At 37.0% G+C, this 20,809-nt stretch overlaps 2 protein-coding genes and 1 long non-coding RNA gene across 3 annotated transcripts in view; 1 reads left to right on the top strand and 2 right to left on the bottom strand.

Moving 5' to 3' along the window:
* The window catches only part of mao (monoamine oxidase), a 34,401-nt gene extending 29,091 nt beyond the window's left edge, over positions 1-5,310 (bottom strand). The window contains exon 1 of the mRNA XM_051906101.1: positions 5,143-5,310. Within this exon, the coding sequence (XP_051762061.1) occupies positions 5,143-5,239 (97 nt within the window). The 5' untranslated portion in view covers positions 5,240-5,310. The remainder of the gene's footprint in view (positions 1-5,142) is intronic.
* A 5,568-nt stretch (positions 5,311-10,878) lies between these two features.
* On the top strand, positions 10,879-12,703 carry LOC127518386 (uncharacterized). Its single transcript, XR_007931540.1, has 3 exons — positions 10,879-11,292; positions 11,422-11,495; positions 11,904-12,703. It is a non-coding gene; the product is annotated as an uncharacterized LOC127518386 (long non-coding RNA).
* A 127-nt stretch (positions 12,704-12,830) lies between these two features.
* ndp (norrin cystine knot growth factor NDP) lies at positions 12,831-20,785 on the bottom strand. The gene is made up of 2 exons (XM_051904977.1): positions 20,590-20,785; positions 12,831-14,193 (listed from the first exon to the last, which is right to left on the bottom strand). The coding sequence occupies exons 1-2, from the start codon at positions 20,779-20,781 to the stop codon at positions 13,969-13,971; spliced, it is 417 nt and encodes a 138-aa protein (XP_051760937.1). The 5' UTR covers positions 20,782-20,785; the 3' UTR covers positions 12,831-13,968.
* Positions 20,786-20,809: the final 24 nt, after the last annotated feature.

The raw sequence follows: 20,809 nt of genomic DNA, 5'->3' as shown, positions 1-20,809 counted from the left end.
TTTCTACTTTCTGCTTGATAAGCACATTCAACTATCATCTCTTTGGTGTTATCACAGAATCATTCCAACACATTAAAACTGGCTCAACCAATGGCAGGAGTTTGGGGGCTGGACTATTTAGGCACTTTTCCACAGTAAGAACGGTAAGGAACGGTTCCAGTTATATTTCCACTTGGTTCAGCAAGGCACGATTACAAACCGCTGGTAGAGTGCGTGTAGTGACATCGCCACTCAGGATTGGTCACATGTCTGTTGCACAGTTACCAGTTTCTCTGTAGCTGGACAGGCAGGCTATTTAACCGAAGTAAACATAAGTTAATAATAGAAATATCTGATCATCCTCCATAAAGTGGTCGCAATTTACATCTCATACCATCTGTAAACCCTTGCATTACCAAGGCGATGATTGACACATTTGTATTACATTCTAAAGAGCTCTGTTATCAGCCCCACAGTGGAAAATTAAACCATATCCGTACCGGCTGGGCCGGATCGCCATGGAATGGGACGGAAAAGCAACGAGAATGGTTTGGCCGGACGAAGCGGAAAAGTGGCTTTTGTTTTTCCGACCAATGACAGTGAGAGGGAAAAATTAGAACAAACCCCAGAATATAAGCAAACTTTGCAATGTTACTCGCCCCTCACAATTTGTGCAACGGACTTGAAGAGAGGTGCGCTATGACTTTTCTTAGCAGCTTGACTGATTTGCGATTTTTATTTTAAAATGCCCGAAAAATCCAATCAACTTACATTAGATATGGTTTGAGACTCTCCTCCTGAGACTCTCCAACCAGAGCACCTTAACAACCAAATGGCAGCATCCTAGCAACCATCTAAAACATCCTTTATCATGACCTTTTCCACAGGAAAGTGTCATCCATATTTTAGAAAATATAGTTTACTATTAGGGATGTAACGATACCCTCATGTCACGGTACTGAACTCACGATACTGAACTCACGATACGATATTGATACAATATTATTGCGATACTTCAAGACATATGGTAAAAGGTTAACAAAAAATTAACTGTTGATTAAAATGCTAAATTTGGTATTACATTGGGGGTGGAAATGAATAGGCTTGGACTTGGTGCTGGTAACCCATTGCACAGGACAATGTGGATACCAGAATAAAAATATTCATGATTCTGAAGCTGAAAATACAGAAAAATGTTGCACTCTGTCATTGACTAGGTATATTTAAAATAACGTAGGCCACTTTTTACTCATAACACAAGACATTTGGCATTATCAGGAACCACAAATATCCCCCCATTGCATTATTATACATTATATTCAACATATATAGTAGTTTAATGTAGTACTGACACTAAAAATCTGTAAACCTGAATTTTTTCTCACACAGTAATTTTCATTTGTGACACAATATATTGTTACACCCCTATTTATTATTACCCAATTCTGTTTGACACTAGTGGTGAGGAAATTACATTTTACATTTAAGCATTTGGCAAATGCTTTTATCCAAAATGATTTAAACACTGCATTTAAGTTCTACATTTTATCAGAGCATACATTCCCTGGGAATCGAACCCATGACCATGGCATTGCTAGAGCCATGCTTTACTCTTTCATCTACAGGAAATGACACATTTCACATTTAAATAACAAATAATGAATAAATGTAAACTGTACAACAGTGACAATTTACTTCAGTTGTTGACATGAGACAATAAAGTCACAGGAGTAAAGGTGTCATTTCCACTGTTTAGCTGAAAAGCTTCAGTTGTCTCTCCTCTATGTCAAGCACAGCCCCTGTGGCACTAGACAACAGACACAAATACACATTTGCTGTCACATGTTCTAGGATCCTGGGGAGCATAAAAATGAGTTGTCAGTTTTGTTTACCGCTTCTGCCAAAGTGCTGTCTCCCTGAGCACCTCCAGTGGCTTTGCAAATAGTAATTGGATTTACAGGGAGTGCTGGGTCGTTATTAAAATGTCCCTGAAGCAACCCATTTTTAAGGTTGGTCAGAATAAGAAACTCTGATTTCCTTCAAAGACCAACAGGTGAAAAACATCTGCATATTATTCAACAACTGTAAGATGACAACCAATGTATGAAAAAACATCTTTTGTCTCTCTATACTCCATGTGTCAAATTCACTCAGTCCTGGATCCTAAACTGCAATGAAAAAAAGTGCAACACTGTACAAATCAGATCATGCATATCATGAAACATAACGTATGCCATTGCAGGAATTGCACTGCAACTTTGACCAGAGCTTGAATGTGTAACTAGCCTCACGCTACCGATGACGTGCAATATTGCACACATGCACGAATGACAAATGTTTTACAGACTCAAAAGTGCAGTCTGTTTAGCACTGACTGCTAGAAACTTGGCAGAGAATCAAAGTTCTGGTGCTGATAAAAGGTTTTATAGCAATGGATTGGTTGATACTGGGTCCATGGTGCATCATGTGTGACCTTGTTACATAATAGTGACTGATTACATTCATTAGTTTTTTTCAAGCAAAGTAATATGACTGGCACACTAGTGGCACACCTCTGTTTTTTTAAACAAGGTTAGACAGTTTATTTTTTTAAGTAAGAGCGGGTGTGTCCATTTGCAGCTTGAATGTGTGAGGCTTTCAGTTATTTCAGCTGTACAAAAAATGGTATTTGTTATAATTTTAAAAAAAAATTATAATCATAATCATAATTCCATGTTACAAAATAAGGTGGTCATCATGAGTTAGTAAACCGTACACCACTTTGCAAACAGAAACCTTAATATCCTCAGATTTAACAACATAGACTAAAACATCTGACTTGTTTCTGTGGTCCTCTTGCATATCATACTAAATAAATTACAAAACCGCCTGTATGAGGAGAAATAATGTTTCCAGCAGGTTATCAGAAGGACATCTTGACCCTGTTTTGCTCGGTTCTGTTTCCAAGAATGTCGCTCTTGCACAAGCAATATTTCATTCAGTGTGCACTTTCTCTGAACTGGGTTTAAATTGTCAAGTCTATATATTATAATGCATATACACTGTGGGAACAAGTCAGTTTACACGACAGGAAAGGAATTTCCTGTTAGGTTATAGTAAGGACATTGTGCTATGCTTTCACACTACTCTATACAAAATAGGTCACCCAACACATGCTAGGACTGACTAAAAAAGAATACTATCATGTAGTATTTTCTAATTAATTCTGCATCCTATTGTAGTGCAATATATTAATAAATCTTTCTACAATCTCTGTAAAATAAACTTGCCAGGGAAGAGTGTGTTAAAACACTGAGATCTCCACTAGAGCTAATGCACATTATTCTTCTCACTGGGTCTATTGTGATACCAAAGTGTTAGACAGGTTTAGGTTTTTCACTCTACACTTATTCCAGAATTAACATCTTATTTAAGCTTGAGCAGCATAAAAATACTTCAAAACAGCGTTTCACACTTCCAATTTTGAAACGGTTAACACAATACGCTATGAAGCCCTGCACAAGGGCATTGCAAGTATGTGCATGCGAGTACTGCAGTGTGTCTGGATAGCTGACGCATGCTTAAGGAATTTTCTTTAGAGTCTGTTTAGATTTAAGTTTATATTAATATACAAGGGAAAGTGTATATTTTAGGTCCACCACATTCTTTTTGACAGTTTTAAACACAATTTTTTGCATTCTCTAGTTCATTTTAAATGGTCTTGCTGTGTGAAAAAATTATTTTTTTAAAGAACATATATATATATATATATATATATAAAATCTTAAATGAGGCAATAAAATCTGCATGCATAATAATTATGAAATAATAAAATAGTTTTAAACTGAGTATACAATGTCATGGATACCAGGATAGGCTCCAGCCCTATGACCCTTCAGTGGTTGTAAGGACGTTAGAGAGAGAGAGACACAATGTCATACAAGACATGTCAACTACCGATCAGCAGTGTGAAGAAAAAACAACAACCTAGTGTTAAATATGTTCTTAGCTTAATAATTTCAAGTGTAAAAATGCCTATATTTTGAGAACCTGTTGCATCTAACAACTATTATTTCTAAAGTGAATATATGAAGACTTCAGATGCAAAAGCCTCTAAATGCCATCTGAAATTTTCTTCTAAAATGAGCATTTTTATCAAGCCTGTATGCTTATGTTCAGTTATTTCACTTTAATGGCAATGAAAAGGACCTATTAATTGTCATTAAAGTGAAATTACTGAACCTAAACATACGAGCTTAATAAAAATGCTCATTTTAGAAGAAAATTTCAGACGGCACTTAGAGGCTTTTGCATCTGAAGTCTTCATATGGACATTTAATATTGATTTGAGTTATAATATTCCGTTAAAATTATTCTCACACATGGATGAGTGAACAGTTCTACAACATTGCTGGTCATTATTCAAAAATATTTAATGAATGCAGTGCCTGACCAATCAGAATCAAGTATTCCAGAGAGCGATGTAATAAGGATGGGTAACTGACACTGAAAACTGGGTGTCTAATGTTATGTAGTTTGACATAATAATTAATCTAAAATTATGAATAAAAATTTCTATCATCATTATACATGCAGTGTGCATTACGGTACAAATAATAGATTATGTATCCTTTTCAAAAATGTATCTGTCATATTGCAGGACCTTTTTAAATAAGCCAGTGAAGGTAGACGTGATTTAAAACTAAAATCTTGATATTGAGTTTAAAAAAAGTTCATTGGCATGTTATATAGCAAATACACAGATACACTGTTGCATGACACTTAACAGTCTCTGCCTCTGGCCTCTGGCGATATGAAATAATCATGTCACGGAAGTGAAAGAGCAAGCTCAGGTGACATCGGGAACAAATTCACTTTAAGTCTGCAGAACTAACCCCGTCTTTTCGACAAACTAACAGAGTCCTAATTAAAACGTTAATATGCATGATTGTTTTTAAACGCAGCTGTAATACAGTGTTGTTATAAGGCGTCTAAGCTTCTTAGGAAATGGAATAGTCGTCCAGCACGGGTCAGTCGCGCGCCTTATATTACTCAATAACGATGATCATAACTCTGCATTACTATCATCAGCCAGTATTCTTCATTCATACAAAGTTTCTTTATGAGTGCGTTAATTGCAATGAGATTATATGAAGTTTTATGCGCTATTTTGATGACACTAACCTGAGATGCCTCCGCCAATCACAATCACGTCGTATGCGTTCGCAGTCATGGTGCTGTTCGTCTCACTGGCGCTCAGAGCAGAAGAGCCGCTCCGCATCTGTGTTCAAAGCATTCTGAGCCCCGCCCCCGCCTCCTATCAGTGGGAATGACAGAGTAGAAGAGCACTGGGGTAAATGCACCGAAGCGCCCTTCTACATGCTATGTAGTGAGTTCGAAGGTCACAGTGATTTTGCCAAAATATGTTCCTGGATCAACACATTTTGTTGATCCTGGAACAACATTCCTGTCCGAAAATTTAGTCCTAACCCTATCCCTGCCCCTAAACTCTACACATAACTACCCTAAATAACCCTAAAATCAGAGGTAAACGATAGGTGAATAACAGTGATGTAGAAGCACCTAACCCTAGGTGTAAGCCTAAACTTGTCATAAACTGTAAATTTGTCCTTCAAATCTGATTGATGATTGGAATGTTGTTGCAGGATCATCAAAGATGTTGATCCAGGATCATGTTGTACTTCGCGTTCACCTTAGTGGGAACAGGAGCATGTTGACATTTTTACAGTACAAAAATTATTGTGCAATTATAAAATATCACTGTCAATCCCTGTAAATATATGAATATTTGGTTCTACAATTGCAATAAAAGTATGTATAAAAGTATTGTAAAAATACAAAATATATATTTAACAAGTATTAAATTAATATTAAAGCCATAAGCCCCAAGAATCAGTGGTTTACAGTGAATTTAGAACAGCTAAGGGTGTTGTTAGGCAAGATGTGGAGTGGAGTGCCTAAAACCCCCTAAAGCCTGTAAGTCACTGTAAACCACGGCTTCACGGAGCTTATTGCTTTAATAAAACGGTTACCACAGAATTCATATATTAAAGGCAAAATATGTGCATTAATGTTACTTTTTTAAAGTTAAATAATTCAATTTCATCCTTCCGCTAGACAGTGACAGTAATGTTCTTGTGTGTATGCCTTATCTGATGGAGATCAAGAGACTGGAACTGTTTTTCATGCGCTGTTTATTTATTTACACAACATACCCCATTATATTTTCTCACGCACATACATCTGCTTATCTTTCAGCAAATTACAGTAGGCTATAGTTTAAACCAGAACAGTTTGCGGTGTAGCGCGTTCGCCCAAGAAGCATCATTAAACAGTAAAGACATCTTTACACAAAATTCAGAGCAGACAGAGCACTTTAGAGCAGCCTTAATTCGGCTGTGTAAAAATACCTTAACTCGAACATACAGTACCACACCTGAAAAAGAAAAATTTTAAAATAATATACCCTCTGCATTTCAGAAACTGTGGGTGGATTCTGTGGATTGTACTGTTATTTATTGTGTTTTTGGATTGTTCCGCTGAGGAAACACTGCAAAAATGTCTTAAAGGTGCAATATGTAACATTTTGTCCGCTAGAGGTCGCTAGAGGCCTATTCAAAACAAAGGCGTAGCTTGATGACGCCAAGTCTGAGTGCGGAATCTTGGGACATGTGGTCTTCACCTCAACATACGGTGCAAAAGAATAGGGATATTGTATGATGGAGAAAATTCTGTATCACTGGTACTAAAAATAAAGCTGCATCTGATTATGCTATGTTAGCTACTTGACAAAATAGTGTTTATTCTCTGAAGCATGGTAAAGCTTGGTTCTCGCAAAAAATCAAGAAAATTTGATTTAAACAATAAGTCTAAATGTGTTGAGCTATATAACAACAATTATTTTTCTGTCTATAAATATATCAAAGCAGTTGTTCCCTTGTCTATTAAAAAGTGTAATATATTAAAGCGTCTTTGGTGTTTCCATGGTTCCTACAAAATAAAACCGGAAACCGAGGGTAACGCGGGTATGACGCAGTTGACATGCGACTTCTCACACGTCCCAGAGCCTTGGTTAAAATTGCAATTTACAAATAGTTGGAAACGTTTGGGATATTGTAAGTGAACAAAATATATAACACTGGCCTAGTGGTTTTTGGATATTTTACTGCAAAAAAATTACATATTGCACCTTTAACCAAGAAGTTTTTGTAGACAAAAAACTCCAGCCAACATGAGCTGTGGAAAATTATAAGTAATCTAAGAGCTTTATACAGTTTATTTATTTAGTTTTACTACTGATGGCACTGAAAACACGGCAAGTCTATCCATCGCAGTCATACCTGTCATGGCGCTAATACGTAATGAGGTCACAAGCCTATGTTTATAGAGTGAATTACAACGGCTTCAAATGCGGCTCAACCAATCAGAATTAAGGACCGGAACTATCCGTTTTATAATATATTTTAAATGCCGCGTAAAATGGTAGGTAATTAATTGGTAGAGTGGCTTTCTAGAGCTCAAGATCGCTGTTTTTCTATGTCTGAAAACGCGAATTCGTACGCTAAAGTAGTGTTTGAGATCAGCGTTCTTGCGATAGGTGCTAAACTGAGACTATAGTTTTTGGCTGAGGGTGAGTTCACCTGGAGTCAGCAGAAGCGGGACTTTTGCTATTGGAAGCGGGCCTGTTGAATTCTCCAAGTAGGGATCACTACAGGCTGGAGCAATGGGCGTGGCTAAAAGTTCGGGCGTGCCGAAAGGTAGGGGCGTGGAGTAAGGTCTTTATGATTGGTCGATACAGCTGTCTGTCAGGGTGTGGGGGTAGGGTTAGGGGTAGTTTCAGTTGTACCGATTCACCTTCGGAACGCCTCTTTTCGGCACGCCCATTGCTCCAGGCTGCAGCTATACCCCTGTCTCGAATTTTTAAGCGTGGCGGTGTCGCTCAGTGCGGTGTTTCTCTCAGTAGGGCTCAGAGAACAGGAAAAAATGGAAAACCCGGAGTGGATCTGAAGCCCATTGGGAAAGAAAAGCTCTGTCGCTCCGCTCCACTATATTGGATTTCATTCCGTGTGGTGTTCTGTGTCCAGTAAAACAAGATGCTTTGGTTTTGTTTCCATTGGCAGAAAAGTAAGCGAATGAACTGGCTATTTTTTTTTTTTTTTGTCTGAAATGTAAGTTAGTTGATATTAATTCATTTTTTATAGAACTTTGCCTATCCGCTAAGATAAAAATTGCCATTTACAGTGTACAAACAAATCTACCTAGCAACAAGGTGAACGCTGAAACAATAGCTATTAAATTAATATTAATATACTGACGTCCTCTGATGTAATGTTCACTACAACGAAAGTAGCGTTGGTTAGCATTTACCCGGTGGTCTGACAAACGTGTTCAGCGTAGCACTGACAAGACTTCCAGATCACATCATTAGGGATATGTTATGAGACATTTTACATATTTACTTGAGTACTCATTAAGATATTTCAGGCTCCTTCAAAGGGTTCAAGAGGCTCGGGTTCCGGGCTATGTTGTATAAAAGGCAGTGAATGTACTATATCTTCCAGAAACTCTATGTTATTGTGAGCAATAACATTTCTATTTCAATTTACTTCTAAATTAAAGATGTAGTTTAGGTGTCCTAGCAGAGTAACCACAGGTGTAGGCTAGCTCAGTTTCCAACTCAGCTAGGAAGTGTCCTGTGTACTTTTTGTCTTTAAAACCTAACAAATATATATATATATATATATATATATATATATATATATATATGTAATTTGCTTGAAAGATTATATTAGTCTACTTGGTTTGTTATTTTGTTGTGTAGCCTAATGTTTTTTTTTTTTTTTTTTTTTTAAGTATTGTTTTGCATGCACTATATGTGATAGAGTTTGCTGCCATCTGGTGGATGTAGTCATGTAGGTCGTGCCTGTACTCTCACACACATTGCTTCGGGCTATGAGACATATATCTTCTTTAAAGCTCACTCACTTCAGGATGAGCCGGTCAGGCCATACATTATAATGTCTATAATGAGCATCTAATCCAAATCCATTGTTGATCTCATTTGAGTAAGCAAGTTACCAAGACCTAACACAAGCACATCTCACTGCCCTCCTTAGGGCTGGGGGGCACACTATAGATAAAAGACTAGGCCTGGTTTCACAGACAAGGCTTAGATTAAGCCAGGAGTAGGCCATAGTTAAATTAGGACTTTTAAGTAGCTTTTATAAATGTGCCTTAGAAGAAAACATTACTGGTGTCCATCTTGAGACAAAACAATGACACTGACATTATATACTGTATATGTCAGTGCAAGTTGTTTTCAGTTAAGATAGCTCAAACATCCATTTTAGTCTGGGACTATGCTAAAGCCTTGTCTGTGAAACTAGGCTTAAGATATAATTATAAATATACAGGTGCTGGTCATATAATTAGAATATCATCAAAAAGTTCATTTTTTTATTATAAATTATTTTTAAAAATGAAACTTTCATATATTCTAGATTCCCTAATGTAAAGTAAAACATTTCAAAAGTTTTTTTTTTTAAATTTTGATGATTAGAGCGTACAGCTCATGAAAGTCCAAAATCCAGTATTTCAAAATATTAGAATATTTCCTAAAATCAATCAAAAAATGGATTTGCAAAACAGAAAAGTTAAAGTTCTTTAAAGTATGTTCTTTTGTGCACTCAATACTTGATCGGCAGGACATATTACAGCAAATGACTTGCTCCTAGCACAAATTACTGCATCAGTGAAGTGTGGCATGGAAGTGATCAGCCTGTGGCACTGCTGAGGCACTATTGAGCCTTCAGATCATCTGTTTATTGTTGGATCGACTGTTTCTCATCTTTCTCTTGAAAATATCCCATAGATTCAGGTCAGGCATATTGGCTGGCCAATAAAGCACAGTAATATCATGGTCAGCAAACCACTTGGAAGTGGTTTTTGCACTGTGGGCAGGTGCTAAAGTCCTGCTGGAAAAGGAAATCAGCATCTCCATAAAGCTTGTCAGCAGATGGAAGCATAAAGTGCTTCAAAATCTCCTGGAAGATGGCTGCATTGACTTTGCACTTGATAAAACACAATGGACCAACACCAGCAGACGTCACGCCCCCCCAAATCATTATTGACTTCAGAAACTTCACACTAGACTTCAAGCAGCTTGGATTCTGTGCCTCTCCAGTCTTCCTTCAGACTCTGGGATCATGATTTCAACATGAAATGCAAAATTTACTTTTATCTGAAAAGAGGACTTTCGACCACTGTTCACTGTCCAGTTCTTTTTCTCCTTAGCCCAGGTAAGATGCTTCTGACATTGTCTCTGGTTCAGAAGTGGCTTGGTAGTCCTTTTCCTGAAGATGTCTGAGTGTGGTGACTCTTGATGTGCTGACTCCGGCTTCATTCTACTCATTGTGAAGCTCTCCCAAGTGTTTGAATCGGCTTTACTTGACAGTATTGTCAAGCTTGCGGTCATCCCTGTTGCTTGTGCACCTTTGCCTACCCAATTTCTTCCTTCCAGTCAACTTTGCATTTAATATGCTTTGATATTTCACTCTGTAAACAGCCACCCCATTCAGTAATGACCTTCTGTGACTTACTCTCTTTGTGGAGGGTGTCAATGATTGTCTCCTGGACCATTGCCAAGTCAGCAGTCTTCCCCATTAGTGTGGTTTCAAAAAACAAAAGATACCCGGATTTTATACTGTAGGGATGGTCATTTAATGAAACTCAAATGTAAATATTCTAATATTTTGAGATACTGGATTTTGGACTTTCATTAGCTGTACGCTCTAATCAACAAATTTACAAAAAAAAACTTTTGAAATGTTTTACTTTACATGTAGGGAATCTAGAATATATGAAAGTTTCATTTTTTAAAATAATTTACAATAAAAAATGAACTTTTTCACGATATTCTAATTATATGACCAGCACCTGTATTAGTGTCCTAAATCCCACTTCTTCTGCCTTTCACTGAAATGTTAAAATGTCACTAAAAGGTCTGTCCTTACCATTACTTGGAGAAAGTTTCATGTTTTATTCTGTAAAATGTAATTACCTCAAGGTTGTGAATTTACTGTATGTGCTTGATGAATTGGACAGCCACAGCAACCTACATTTTAAACTATGCAATGGTTTCTGAATTCATGTTCAAATTATGACTCTCTAATGTATGTTGTAGAACAAAACGTGACAATCTCTTCAAGTATTGTCACCACCACAGATCTTATTTTACTTGTAAATTGAAAACCAATATCCTGCATTTCAGAGAACTCATAATTCTGCCACCTCCTATTTGAAAATAACATCAGGGTGAGTACATTTTCATTTTTAGGTAAACTATCTCTTTAAGACTTGGGATATAGTGTAGGGATATAGTGTATGGACTATGGTGCTTTTGTCATTTTTGGACCTTGATACCCATATATGCTTTCATTGTAGAGAAAAGACCTGCGTGAACATTCATGAACAAGCATCTCTTTTTATGTCCCTGGACTAAGGAAAACGACTTAAAGGTGAGTAAATAATGATAGTATTTTCATTTTGGTTGAAATATTTCTTTCAAAGGAATGTAAAAAAGGATATAAACGGTCCAGCCACTGTCGGCCACAAGAGGGCGTAGTTGCTACATTAGTTTATAGCGTGCAACAGTGCAAAAGCAACAGAAGCTATATGAAGATGTTGACGACATAAATTGCCGTTATATTAGGCTATACTTCCTGATACTTCTAGTCATATCATAGATTAAATGTACATAATTTAAAAAAAAACAACAAAAACAAACATTTTGTTGGACAAACATTCCAACAACATTGTTCAAATAGGATGTTTATGGCTGAATGAGGTGCACATCCTTTTACAACCATTTGTTTGATATGCAGTTGTTTTTGCTTTTGTTGAAATAATTATCTTTGTTTTTACAGAATTTTACTGCAAAGTAGCTGTGCGTGCAAGTCCAGTGAAGGAGGATTGTTTCAAAGAAGAGTGAGTGAGTAGTAAAAACATAGAGGCGAATAACCATTTAAATTTCAGTTATGAAAAAATTGCAGCTGATATTGGCTTCAGTCTAATGAAGTTAGCGGAGAGAATACTACATTGCCTCAAATTGGTATCTTATGAGAGATCAAAAGGATATTGCAGTCAGAGGGGATTTAATGATCACAATAGAGCAATGGTGTTGGGCTTTGTCTTTTAGTCATGGAATCTTTCTTCAACATTCTTGGCAAGAACAAACTTACCTTCTTGTGTTTTAGATGGTTAAATGTGTTTTTTCCCCACTCAATTGGACACCACACAAGAAGAAAAAGTCACACTCTTTGGCCAAAATTGGAACTGGCTTCAATTAATAGTAATCAGGTGATATATTTAACAAACCATTCTGTTTGAATCACTTGTCGGTTTTGCTTAAATTATTACTTGTTTGAGAAGGGATAAAGACACACACGTGTACAACACCTGGAATGTTCTGTTAGAATTAATGGAAGGTCAGAGAACAACATGATGTGTCATTTAGTTAGGTGCTTTGACTGCAGCCGATCGTGTAGGGAGATGTCTTGGGGCAGCCATAAAAATTACAGAGAACTCAACTGACAGCTATTATGTGGACTGTCTGTCATGCTGTCAAATTAGCCATTAAGTTAATTATAGCCCCACTCAAAGTCACATTGTATCGAGGAGCCAAAGTATGTGTAACAAGACAGCTAGCACAAGGCAGCCAGTCAGTCTTTAAAAACAAAAGGGCACTGTTTATTAGATTCATGTGCAGAGCCCAAAAAGCTGTCATGTTTGTAGTGGAGTACAAACCTGTCCAGCAAGCAAATTGTCATAATTTCCCAGCGGTACAATTTCAGCAGTTTGTAGAGGGTGAATTTATTTCCACAGACTTGAGAAATTTGAGGAACAATACATTTGCTTTCATTTTTTTTATATGATATTATATGATATTTGTCATTTACTGTACAATTCCACAATGCAAACATCATAGTTATTATAACTGTAAGTGATTAGCTTGACAACTTGCTGCTATTATGTGTCATGAGCCATTGCGCGACTTTGATGATGAAATAAACAGATTTAACGCAGACATTTTCCACATACAGTCTGGCATGGTAGATGGCTGTGAACCCCACAGGAAAAACCTGTAGGAGATTTTTGAAGTCTAAAATTGGCAATATGATTTTTACAAGAGTATTTTTCATTGTTCAAATGTTAAGCTGGTATAATGAAGCAAAAATGTGTGCCGAAACATGTGGGCAATTCCAGGTACTTTAAAGGGATAATTCACCACAAAATGAACATTCTGTCATCATTTAATCACCCTCTCGTTGTTCTAAACCTGTTTTTCTTCTGTGGAACACAAAAGATGTCTAAGTCAATGGGCTCCAATGTTGTTTTGGACTCCACTGACTTTCGTTAAATAAAATAGTTAAAACAGTATTCTTTTGTGTTCTGCAGAAGAAGTAAAGTCATTTGGACTCTTTTTTCTTTTCTTTTTTTGGTTGAACTATCCATTTAAATTCTATCCTAGACATAAATCAAGTTTATATAGTTCACCACTTGCATTTTCTATGCAAACATCCAGTCTTCTGTCCTGGTCTGTGTTTCAAATCTCTCAGATATTGTAAAACAGTCCGCCAAAGTGACTCCCCCTCAGCTTCATCAAATTTCTCTCAAGATTTACAATGTTGTTGTCGGCATCCGCTATTTTACACACGCGGTGATCAAAACAATGGAATGCAATAAAAGTAAATTGACTGGCTGAGCGCATGCGCAGGTGCAACGGGCGGGCCAACATCTGGAAATCCGAGTGTATGGGCCGCTTTACATGTGATGTGATTCTTCTTGAAGTCTTGATGGGTTGTTGGCAACATTTGTTGCAGTGCTAATGAATCGTATAATGGTTGCTCTGAATCATCAGTAATAAAGTGTACTTTCAATTTTTTTTTAAATGTGTTTCAGCCAGAGGGTCTTTCTCCATGACAAATTTATTCAGCTGCACTCCTCGCAGCTGCACGCAAGGATGTAACGGTAAGTAGCGGTTATCCGTGTCCCGCCCGAGCATCGCAGACGTACTGCCTTCAGTTTGGAGGTGTGTGGACGACAGCAGAAACACGTGCTTTTGAAAGGCTGCTTCAGGACGGAGCTGAAAGAGATCAGGGGGTCTGAGCGGGACGTGTGGCTGCAGTGACCCTCACATCGAGCCAAGAGGACCATCTGTAGAGCAAAAAAGGTTCATTTAGTTCCATGTTTGAGTAAAAGGGTGTCACTGTCTTTCTCTTGTCACACATTAATTAATGTGTCTATCTATCTATCTATCTATCTATCTATCTATTTCATTTTTTTTTTTTTTTTCAAATGAGCTTTATTAGCCATGACTGTTTAGTGCAATGTTACCAAAGCATATACATATTATATATAAATAAAAAAACATGATACTTGCATATATCATGTATCTATCATGTATCATATCATATCTATCATAGATATACATCTAATTGTCTGCCTAACTGTCTAACTATTTTCTCTCTGTCAATCTATCTGTACAGTATGTATCTGTCTAACTGTTTAACTGTTTATCTGTCTGTCTGTATGTCTCAGGGTTCCTATGCACTTTGGAAAAGTATGGAATTTGATTTGAGTAATTTCCAGGTCTGGATCAAACAGCAACCTCCTCCGTTTCTCTTGAAGCCAATACGAAAGTGACTTAAACTGCAATTCATCGACTGGCCGCTAGAGACAGGCTCCAAAAGAGAGCAGAATCTCATTGAGCCCCATGTTAAAATGCCCAACTTTACAGAAGAAAAAAAAACAAGTTTTCAGCCTGGTACAAATTGTGGTTTTGGTCTATACAGCTAATTTTACCTTTCATGACAACTGTGAGGGGGGTGAATTTTTTTAGAACTCATCCATTTAAATTATATTAAGCCTTAAAGTTTTACATAATTAGGGGCGCGGCCACTTGAGTGACAAGTGGATTGCTGCTGCTGTCACCACTACCCGTTTGTCTGCTGCTGTCACGTCACCTCAGCTCCACCCATGTCTCACCTCCTTGCCCATTTTCCGTTATCCGGAAGTAATGCGTGGTGACACGCTGCCAAGATGGCAACGGCCGGCTTTAGGCTTCAAAAATGCTCTTCAGAAACCTACGGGTGACGTCACAGACACTACGTCCATATTTTTTTTTTACAGTCTATGGTCTGGATAAATAAATATTTGTGTTTTAAGACTATTGCCCCTATTCAGTTTTCTAAGAAATAAAATTAAGATATTCTAAAGATCTATCTATCTATCTATTTATCATCTGTCTGTCTCCTTCTATAAAATGTTTATATAGGCATATATTGTAATATTATAGTTGGATGATACCATACAAAATTTTTTGGTAACACTTTAGTTTAGGGTTCAATCCTCACTATTAACTAGTTGCTTATTAGTATGCATATTACTAGGATATTGGCTGTTTATTATTACTTATAAAGCACATATTAATGCCTTAATGTGCATGATTCATATTCTACATCCCTTAATCCTGCCCAGTACCTAAACCTGACAACTACTTTACTAACTGTTGATAAGCAGTAATTAAGAGTTTATTGAGGTGAAAGTCATAGTTAATAGTAAATAGTGAGAATTGAACCCTAATCTACAGTGTGACCATATTTTTACAAAAACTTTGTGTGAATCCAAGCTCAATTTGTGAACTCATTTAAAGAAATTATTTTCAGTCATTTTCAGTCTCCTTTTCTGTAGTCCCAAACTGAAATATGTGTAAGATTTTCTGACTAAGTAGTGTCACCAGTAGGCAGAGCACCTTCATTGTCTGCACAAGCATTTTTTGTTATTATAAAGCAAGAGTCCTGTTCCATCCCTAATTTGAACCCTGTGTCAGGACTAAGATAAGCTTCCTGAGAAAGTTTGCAGTGTTGAACAAAGAAAGCTTGTGTACTCTCTCACTTTGACCTTGCACCTGCATGGTGATGGGAGTGTGGTTGATCTCTCCCAGACCTGGATGCTCAGGCTACTTGACTCCCCCAAATACCTCAATCTCACAAATTTGCCTCATCTGCTTTGTGAGGATTGTTGTGTGACAGATGAAAGGCTTTGCACTTCGCAGGACCGATTTATAGGGGTCAGTGATCCACCTGGCTACATCGCTGGAGTTCACTGGCTGATAAAGAGAGATTCGCTCATCAAAAAAATCCCCCTTTGAAAAGCTCTGTCCTACATAAGAGTTCTCTCGTAATTAAAGGTTAATGAGTGATGCTCATCTGCAATGATAGACACAAACGTGACCCAGTTCAATGGTCTACTGATTCGGAATATGAGGTGCTGGCCAGACCGCGGGCCGCCACATTCCTGAACACTCCGTAAATGGACTCCTATGTCATGTTGTCTTTCAGCTGCATAGTGTTAGCGGAGTGTCACCCCTGTTATAAAGAACACTAGCCTGTCTGAGGCCAAAAAGCACCCGATATGCATCACTCATGGTCCGACATCCATGAATGAAGCGGCATTGACTTGCTGCTTTTAGCTGATGTCATTATTAATGTCACCTGAAACTGTAGGCATACGGCCATGTTCGTAAAACAATCGGAGGTTAGATGTGGGGGATTTCAGAGGGGGGTGCAGTGGAGGTGTGTGGCCACAGAAGATGAATATCCAAGGAAATATGGCAAGATGACAAAAGCTGGGCAGCAGATGTAAGCTCTTCTTCCCCTCTATATTTATCTCGGAGTGACTGCGCAGGTGGATCCTATTGTGTAGCACTGCTGAAATTTGCATGGAAGCAACAGCCATCCTCATAACTAATGCAATGTGTAATAAGCTTCTTTAAAGGTGACGGAGTTGAGTTTAATCCATTGTGCTGCTTTTAGACAATGGGCCTGTGTACATGCCGAGGTCTGTCACTCAGAACCTGATGGGTTAGTTGTTTGATACAAAATGGTCTGGCTATATACAGTGTTTGTTTTTAACCACTAGAGCTGATTTTCCAATTCACAAGCTCTTAATTTTGATTTGATTCTGATTCATTTGGGCATATTTCAGTTATAAAATCCATTTTGCTTGCATATCAAAGAAATGATCTCTCAGCTGATGCTGTAAATTACACAGGGCACCTTCTAAAACTGTCACAGAGTTTCACCCCAGTTTCACAGACAAGGCTTAAGCTAGTCCTAGACTAAAATGCAAGTTTTAGCTTTTTTAACTGAAAGCGCCTTGTACTGACATATCTTAAAATATGTCAGTGCCATTGTTTTATCTCAAGATGCACACCAGTAATATTTTTTTCAAGTAAACATTTATAAAAGTTACTTAAATATCCTAATTGAACCAAGGCCTAATCCTGGCTTAGACTAAGCCCTGTCTGTGAAACTGGGCCATAGAGTTTCAAGAGTCCAACAACACAGTTTGCATTACTCTTATTGTCTGTGTTGTCTGGATTTGTTCCAAAATATTAACTTGGTTATTGAACTGTTGTATAAAAGCAATATCACGCTCAGATTTTTTTTTTCACATTTAGTAGTACTACACTGGTTGCACTGAATGTTTTTGATTCACTAAATAGAACCGGTTCATAAGAGTCATTTGTTAATGAATCTGACTACACTAGTTGCTCTGACTGTTTTTGATTCACTAAAAGGGATATTTGTTCGTGAATCATACTAGTCAGGCTGTATGATATTACATGCAGTCCCCAAGGACAACGTAGGTACACTACATTTGTATCTTATTACATTGAAATTCAGACTGCAAACTCACATAAAATATGACAGCTGCTTTATAACTGATGGTCCTTTGTGAACGATTTGTTCATTGTTTCTGTCACTGACTTAGGACTCGGGAGGTTATTTTTCTCATAATTTATCGTTGGCTAGGGTATATTATAATAATTTTCCTAATTCGGAATATCTGGATCGGATGTTGGTATGATTGCATGTTTAGGGAATATAACATCCTATCATCAAATGGACAATATGACTTGAATAAAGATTAGCTCATTTTGCTGAATAAAATTCATAGATAAAGACTGTAAACGGATGAGAACAATCCATTCTTCCCATCACCAATGACTGATTTGAGTACTAGGAGTGTGCCACTGAAAACGATGCAGGCAACATAAAGGATAGTTCTTGGGATTTAAGGAATCTATATAGTGCAGATTATGATTAATTGGAATATCAGTATTTTTACCCAGCCCTATTCACTAATTAGTTTCTGGAAGCAATCATGTATGCAGTGCCTGTTTTAATTACTTTAGAGAGATTCAGCTGCTTTATTTGGATCCTTGAATTAAACCATTCCATTTTCTACTCACTGCTTGTGGATAATCAGGTTGTTTGTCTGGTAATTAGAACATAGAGTTTGTTTAATACTTGTAGAATGAAGATTTTTAGCTCCAGCACAGGTGGCTGACTAGCTCATCTTCAGTTTATTGGAAGTTGGATATTTGTTGACACAGCCCAGCTGGGTTTGTAAGAGCGAGTGCCTGAGAAACTCAATTCACGATATACAGATCATAAGAGGCTGTTCTTCTGAGGGGTACAGGTGAATCAGAGCATCTGGAACTCATCCTACGGTTTATTATCGATGGCTTATTTTGAGGGGATGTATCTGAGGCACTCTATTGTTTCGATAACCAAAAAATTACTCAGGCATAGCACTGTGTGGAGCCCTGGAACTGTGCCACCTCCAGACATTTTATGCACCTCATGAGTGCTTATTTCTGGCGAGGCTTTAGGCCGCACAGGCAGGCAGTGTTCCTTGCCAAGGTGTCAAAGTAGTTAAAGGTAGAGGTCATTAGACAAGCCGGCCATGCTATCTGATTCAATAAATGAAAACAAGGTTTCTTCTCAGCCTTGGGTTCTAATTATGAGGGACATCCCTGGGGGTCAGTATTTAAATGTAAAAACTTCTAAAGCATCAGGAGACTTGAATTGTTTTTACACAGCTTGTTAGCAGAAAAGTTGTGGGTGTAGAAAGTGTATTGTCTTACAAGAAGACCTGACCTCCCAAACCATTTTTGTAATACAATAAGCAACATGGGAGCTCAAATTTTGTATACTTTTCACTTGAATTCTAATAAGGCTTTTTTTTTTTTCTTTCTTTTTTCTTTTTTTTTTGAAAATAAGACTACAAGAACTCCTTCATACTGACAAAAAAATGTATAAAAATAATCTGAAATCAAGTCGCCATTGGCAAGATATGGGAAAGCTTTATGTGCGTCCATATGTGGTGTCATCAAATATCATCTTGTGCATGCTAGTGTTTCCTACCAGTGTTATTTTATTATTATTTATATACTATTATAGTTATATTATACTATTATACTATTATTTATACACTATTTTCTTTAGAATTTTAGGTTACGTTTTCATAATTTGGTCACTTTAATTATATATTTTTTTATATTTCTGTATAGCCTTTTTTTGGTTTTAGTAATTTTTGTACTCTAACATATTTTAGTTAGTTGCCAACATTATTTTTTTTCATTTAAATGTAAATTTCATTTCATTTTTCAAGTGTAAGTTTAAGTTTTTCATTATATTTACTGTATATTTTCAGCTTTATTTCAGTTACACAAAACTTTTAATATTTTTCATTTTAGTTAAGGATAACAACACTACAGAACACAATGACACTAAATGCAACAACAAACAGCACAAGATGTTTATATTAAACAAATGACTCTTATGACTCTTTTTAAAGCGATAGTTCACCCAAAAATTAAAATTATCCCATGATTTACTCACCCTCAAGCCATCCTAGGTGTATATGACTATCTTCTTTCAGATGAACACAATCAGAAACATATTTAAAAATATCCTTAGTCCTCCAAGGTTTATAATGGTTGTGAATGGGGGGCTGCGTTTTGAAGTAAAAAAAAAAATGCATTCATCCATAATCCATTCTGCGTACGGTCGTCCGCCGGTAGCTAGTTATTTGAATTTATAAAGTTTTAAATATGGATATTTTTCTTAGAAAAACACATTGCTTCGCTTCCGAAGGCATTTATTAACCCCCTGGAGTCATATGGATTACTTTTTTTTTATGGATGGATGCATTATTTTTTACTTCAAAACGTGGCCCCCTATTCACAACCATTATAAAAATTGGAGGACTAAGGATATTTTTAAATATATCTCTGAAAGAAGATAGTCATATACACCTAGGATGGCTTGAGGGTGAGTAAATCATGGGATATTTTTCATTTTTGGGTGAACTATCCCTTTAATAAGTAAGCCATTCTTTTTAAGAAGTCAATAAGATTTACAGCCTTTATATTGCTTGCAAGCTAGCGATTCGATTCAGACTTGCGTAGTCAATTGATTGTTCAGAGCCGTTTCTGAGTTCACAACTGACTCCCTCACTGAACCGTGAATCATTGTTCAGTCACTGCTTAAGGTATTGTTCAGATATGATAGATTGTTGTATAAATGAATAATGGCATTCTAAATTTCACAAAGAATATTACTGGATCCATACTTTGTTTGGCTGACATTTTGGAACAAACAGGCAGAAATATTCTTATATTCTTATATATATGGATTTTTAACATATTTATCTGGCACAAATACAATCAGTGACCGCATCTCAATTTTGTGTTCTTACCTTTGAATTGCATTTGTAGATAGGATGTGTGATGGTCTCAACAAAATGATGTCTCATACACCTGTCAGGATCACTGTCCCCTAAGTGTCCACTCTCTGCCTTACAGGTGACACCCTGCAGGATAGTCAGCAGAGGACATGTGACCAGAAGAAGTAGAATCCCAGGCTGGCCCAGAGCGACTGAGTTCCTCATATTGTCCGCAACTTCCACAGGTAAAACA

Source organism: Ctenopharyngodon idella, chromosome 9 (assembly GCF_019924925.1).
Source record: "Ctenopharyngodon idella isolate HZGC_01 chromosome 9, HZGC01, whole genome shotgun sequence".
Taxonomy (NCBI): Eukaryota; Metazoa; Chordata; class Actinopteri; order Cypriniformes; family Xenocyprididae; genus Ctenopharyngodon; species Ctenopharyngodon idella.
Note: the sequence above shows the minus strand (reverse complement) of the source record. Positions and strands in the feature narration are given on the sequence as shown.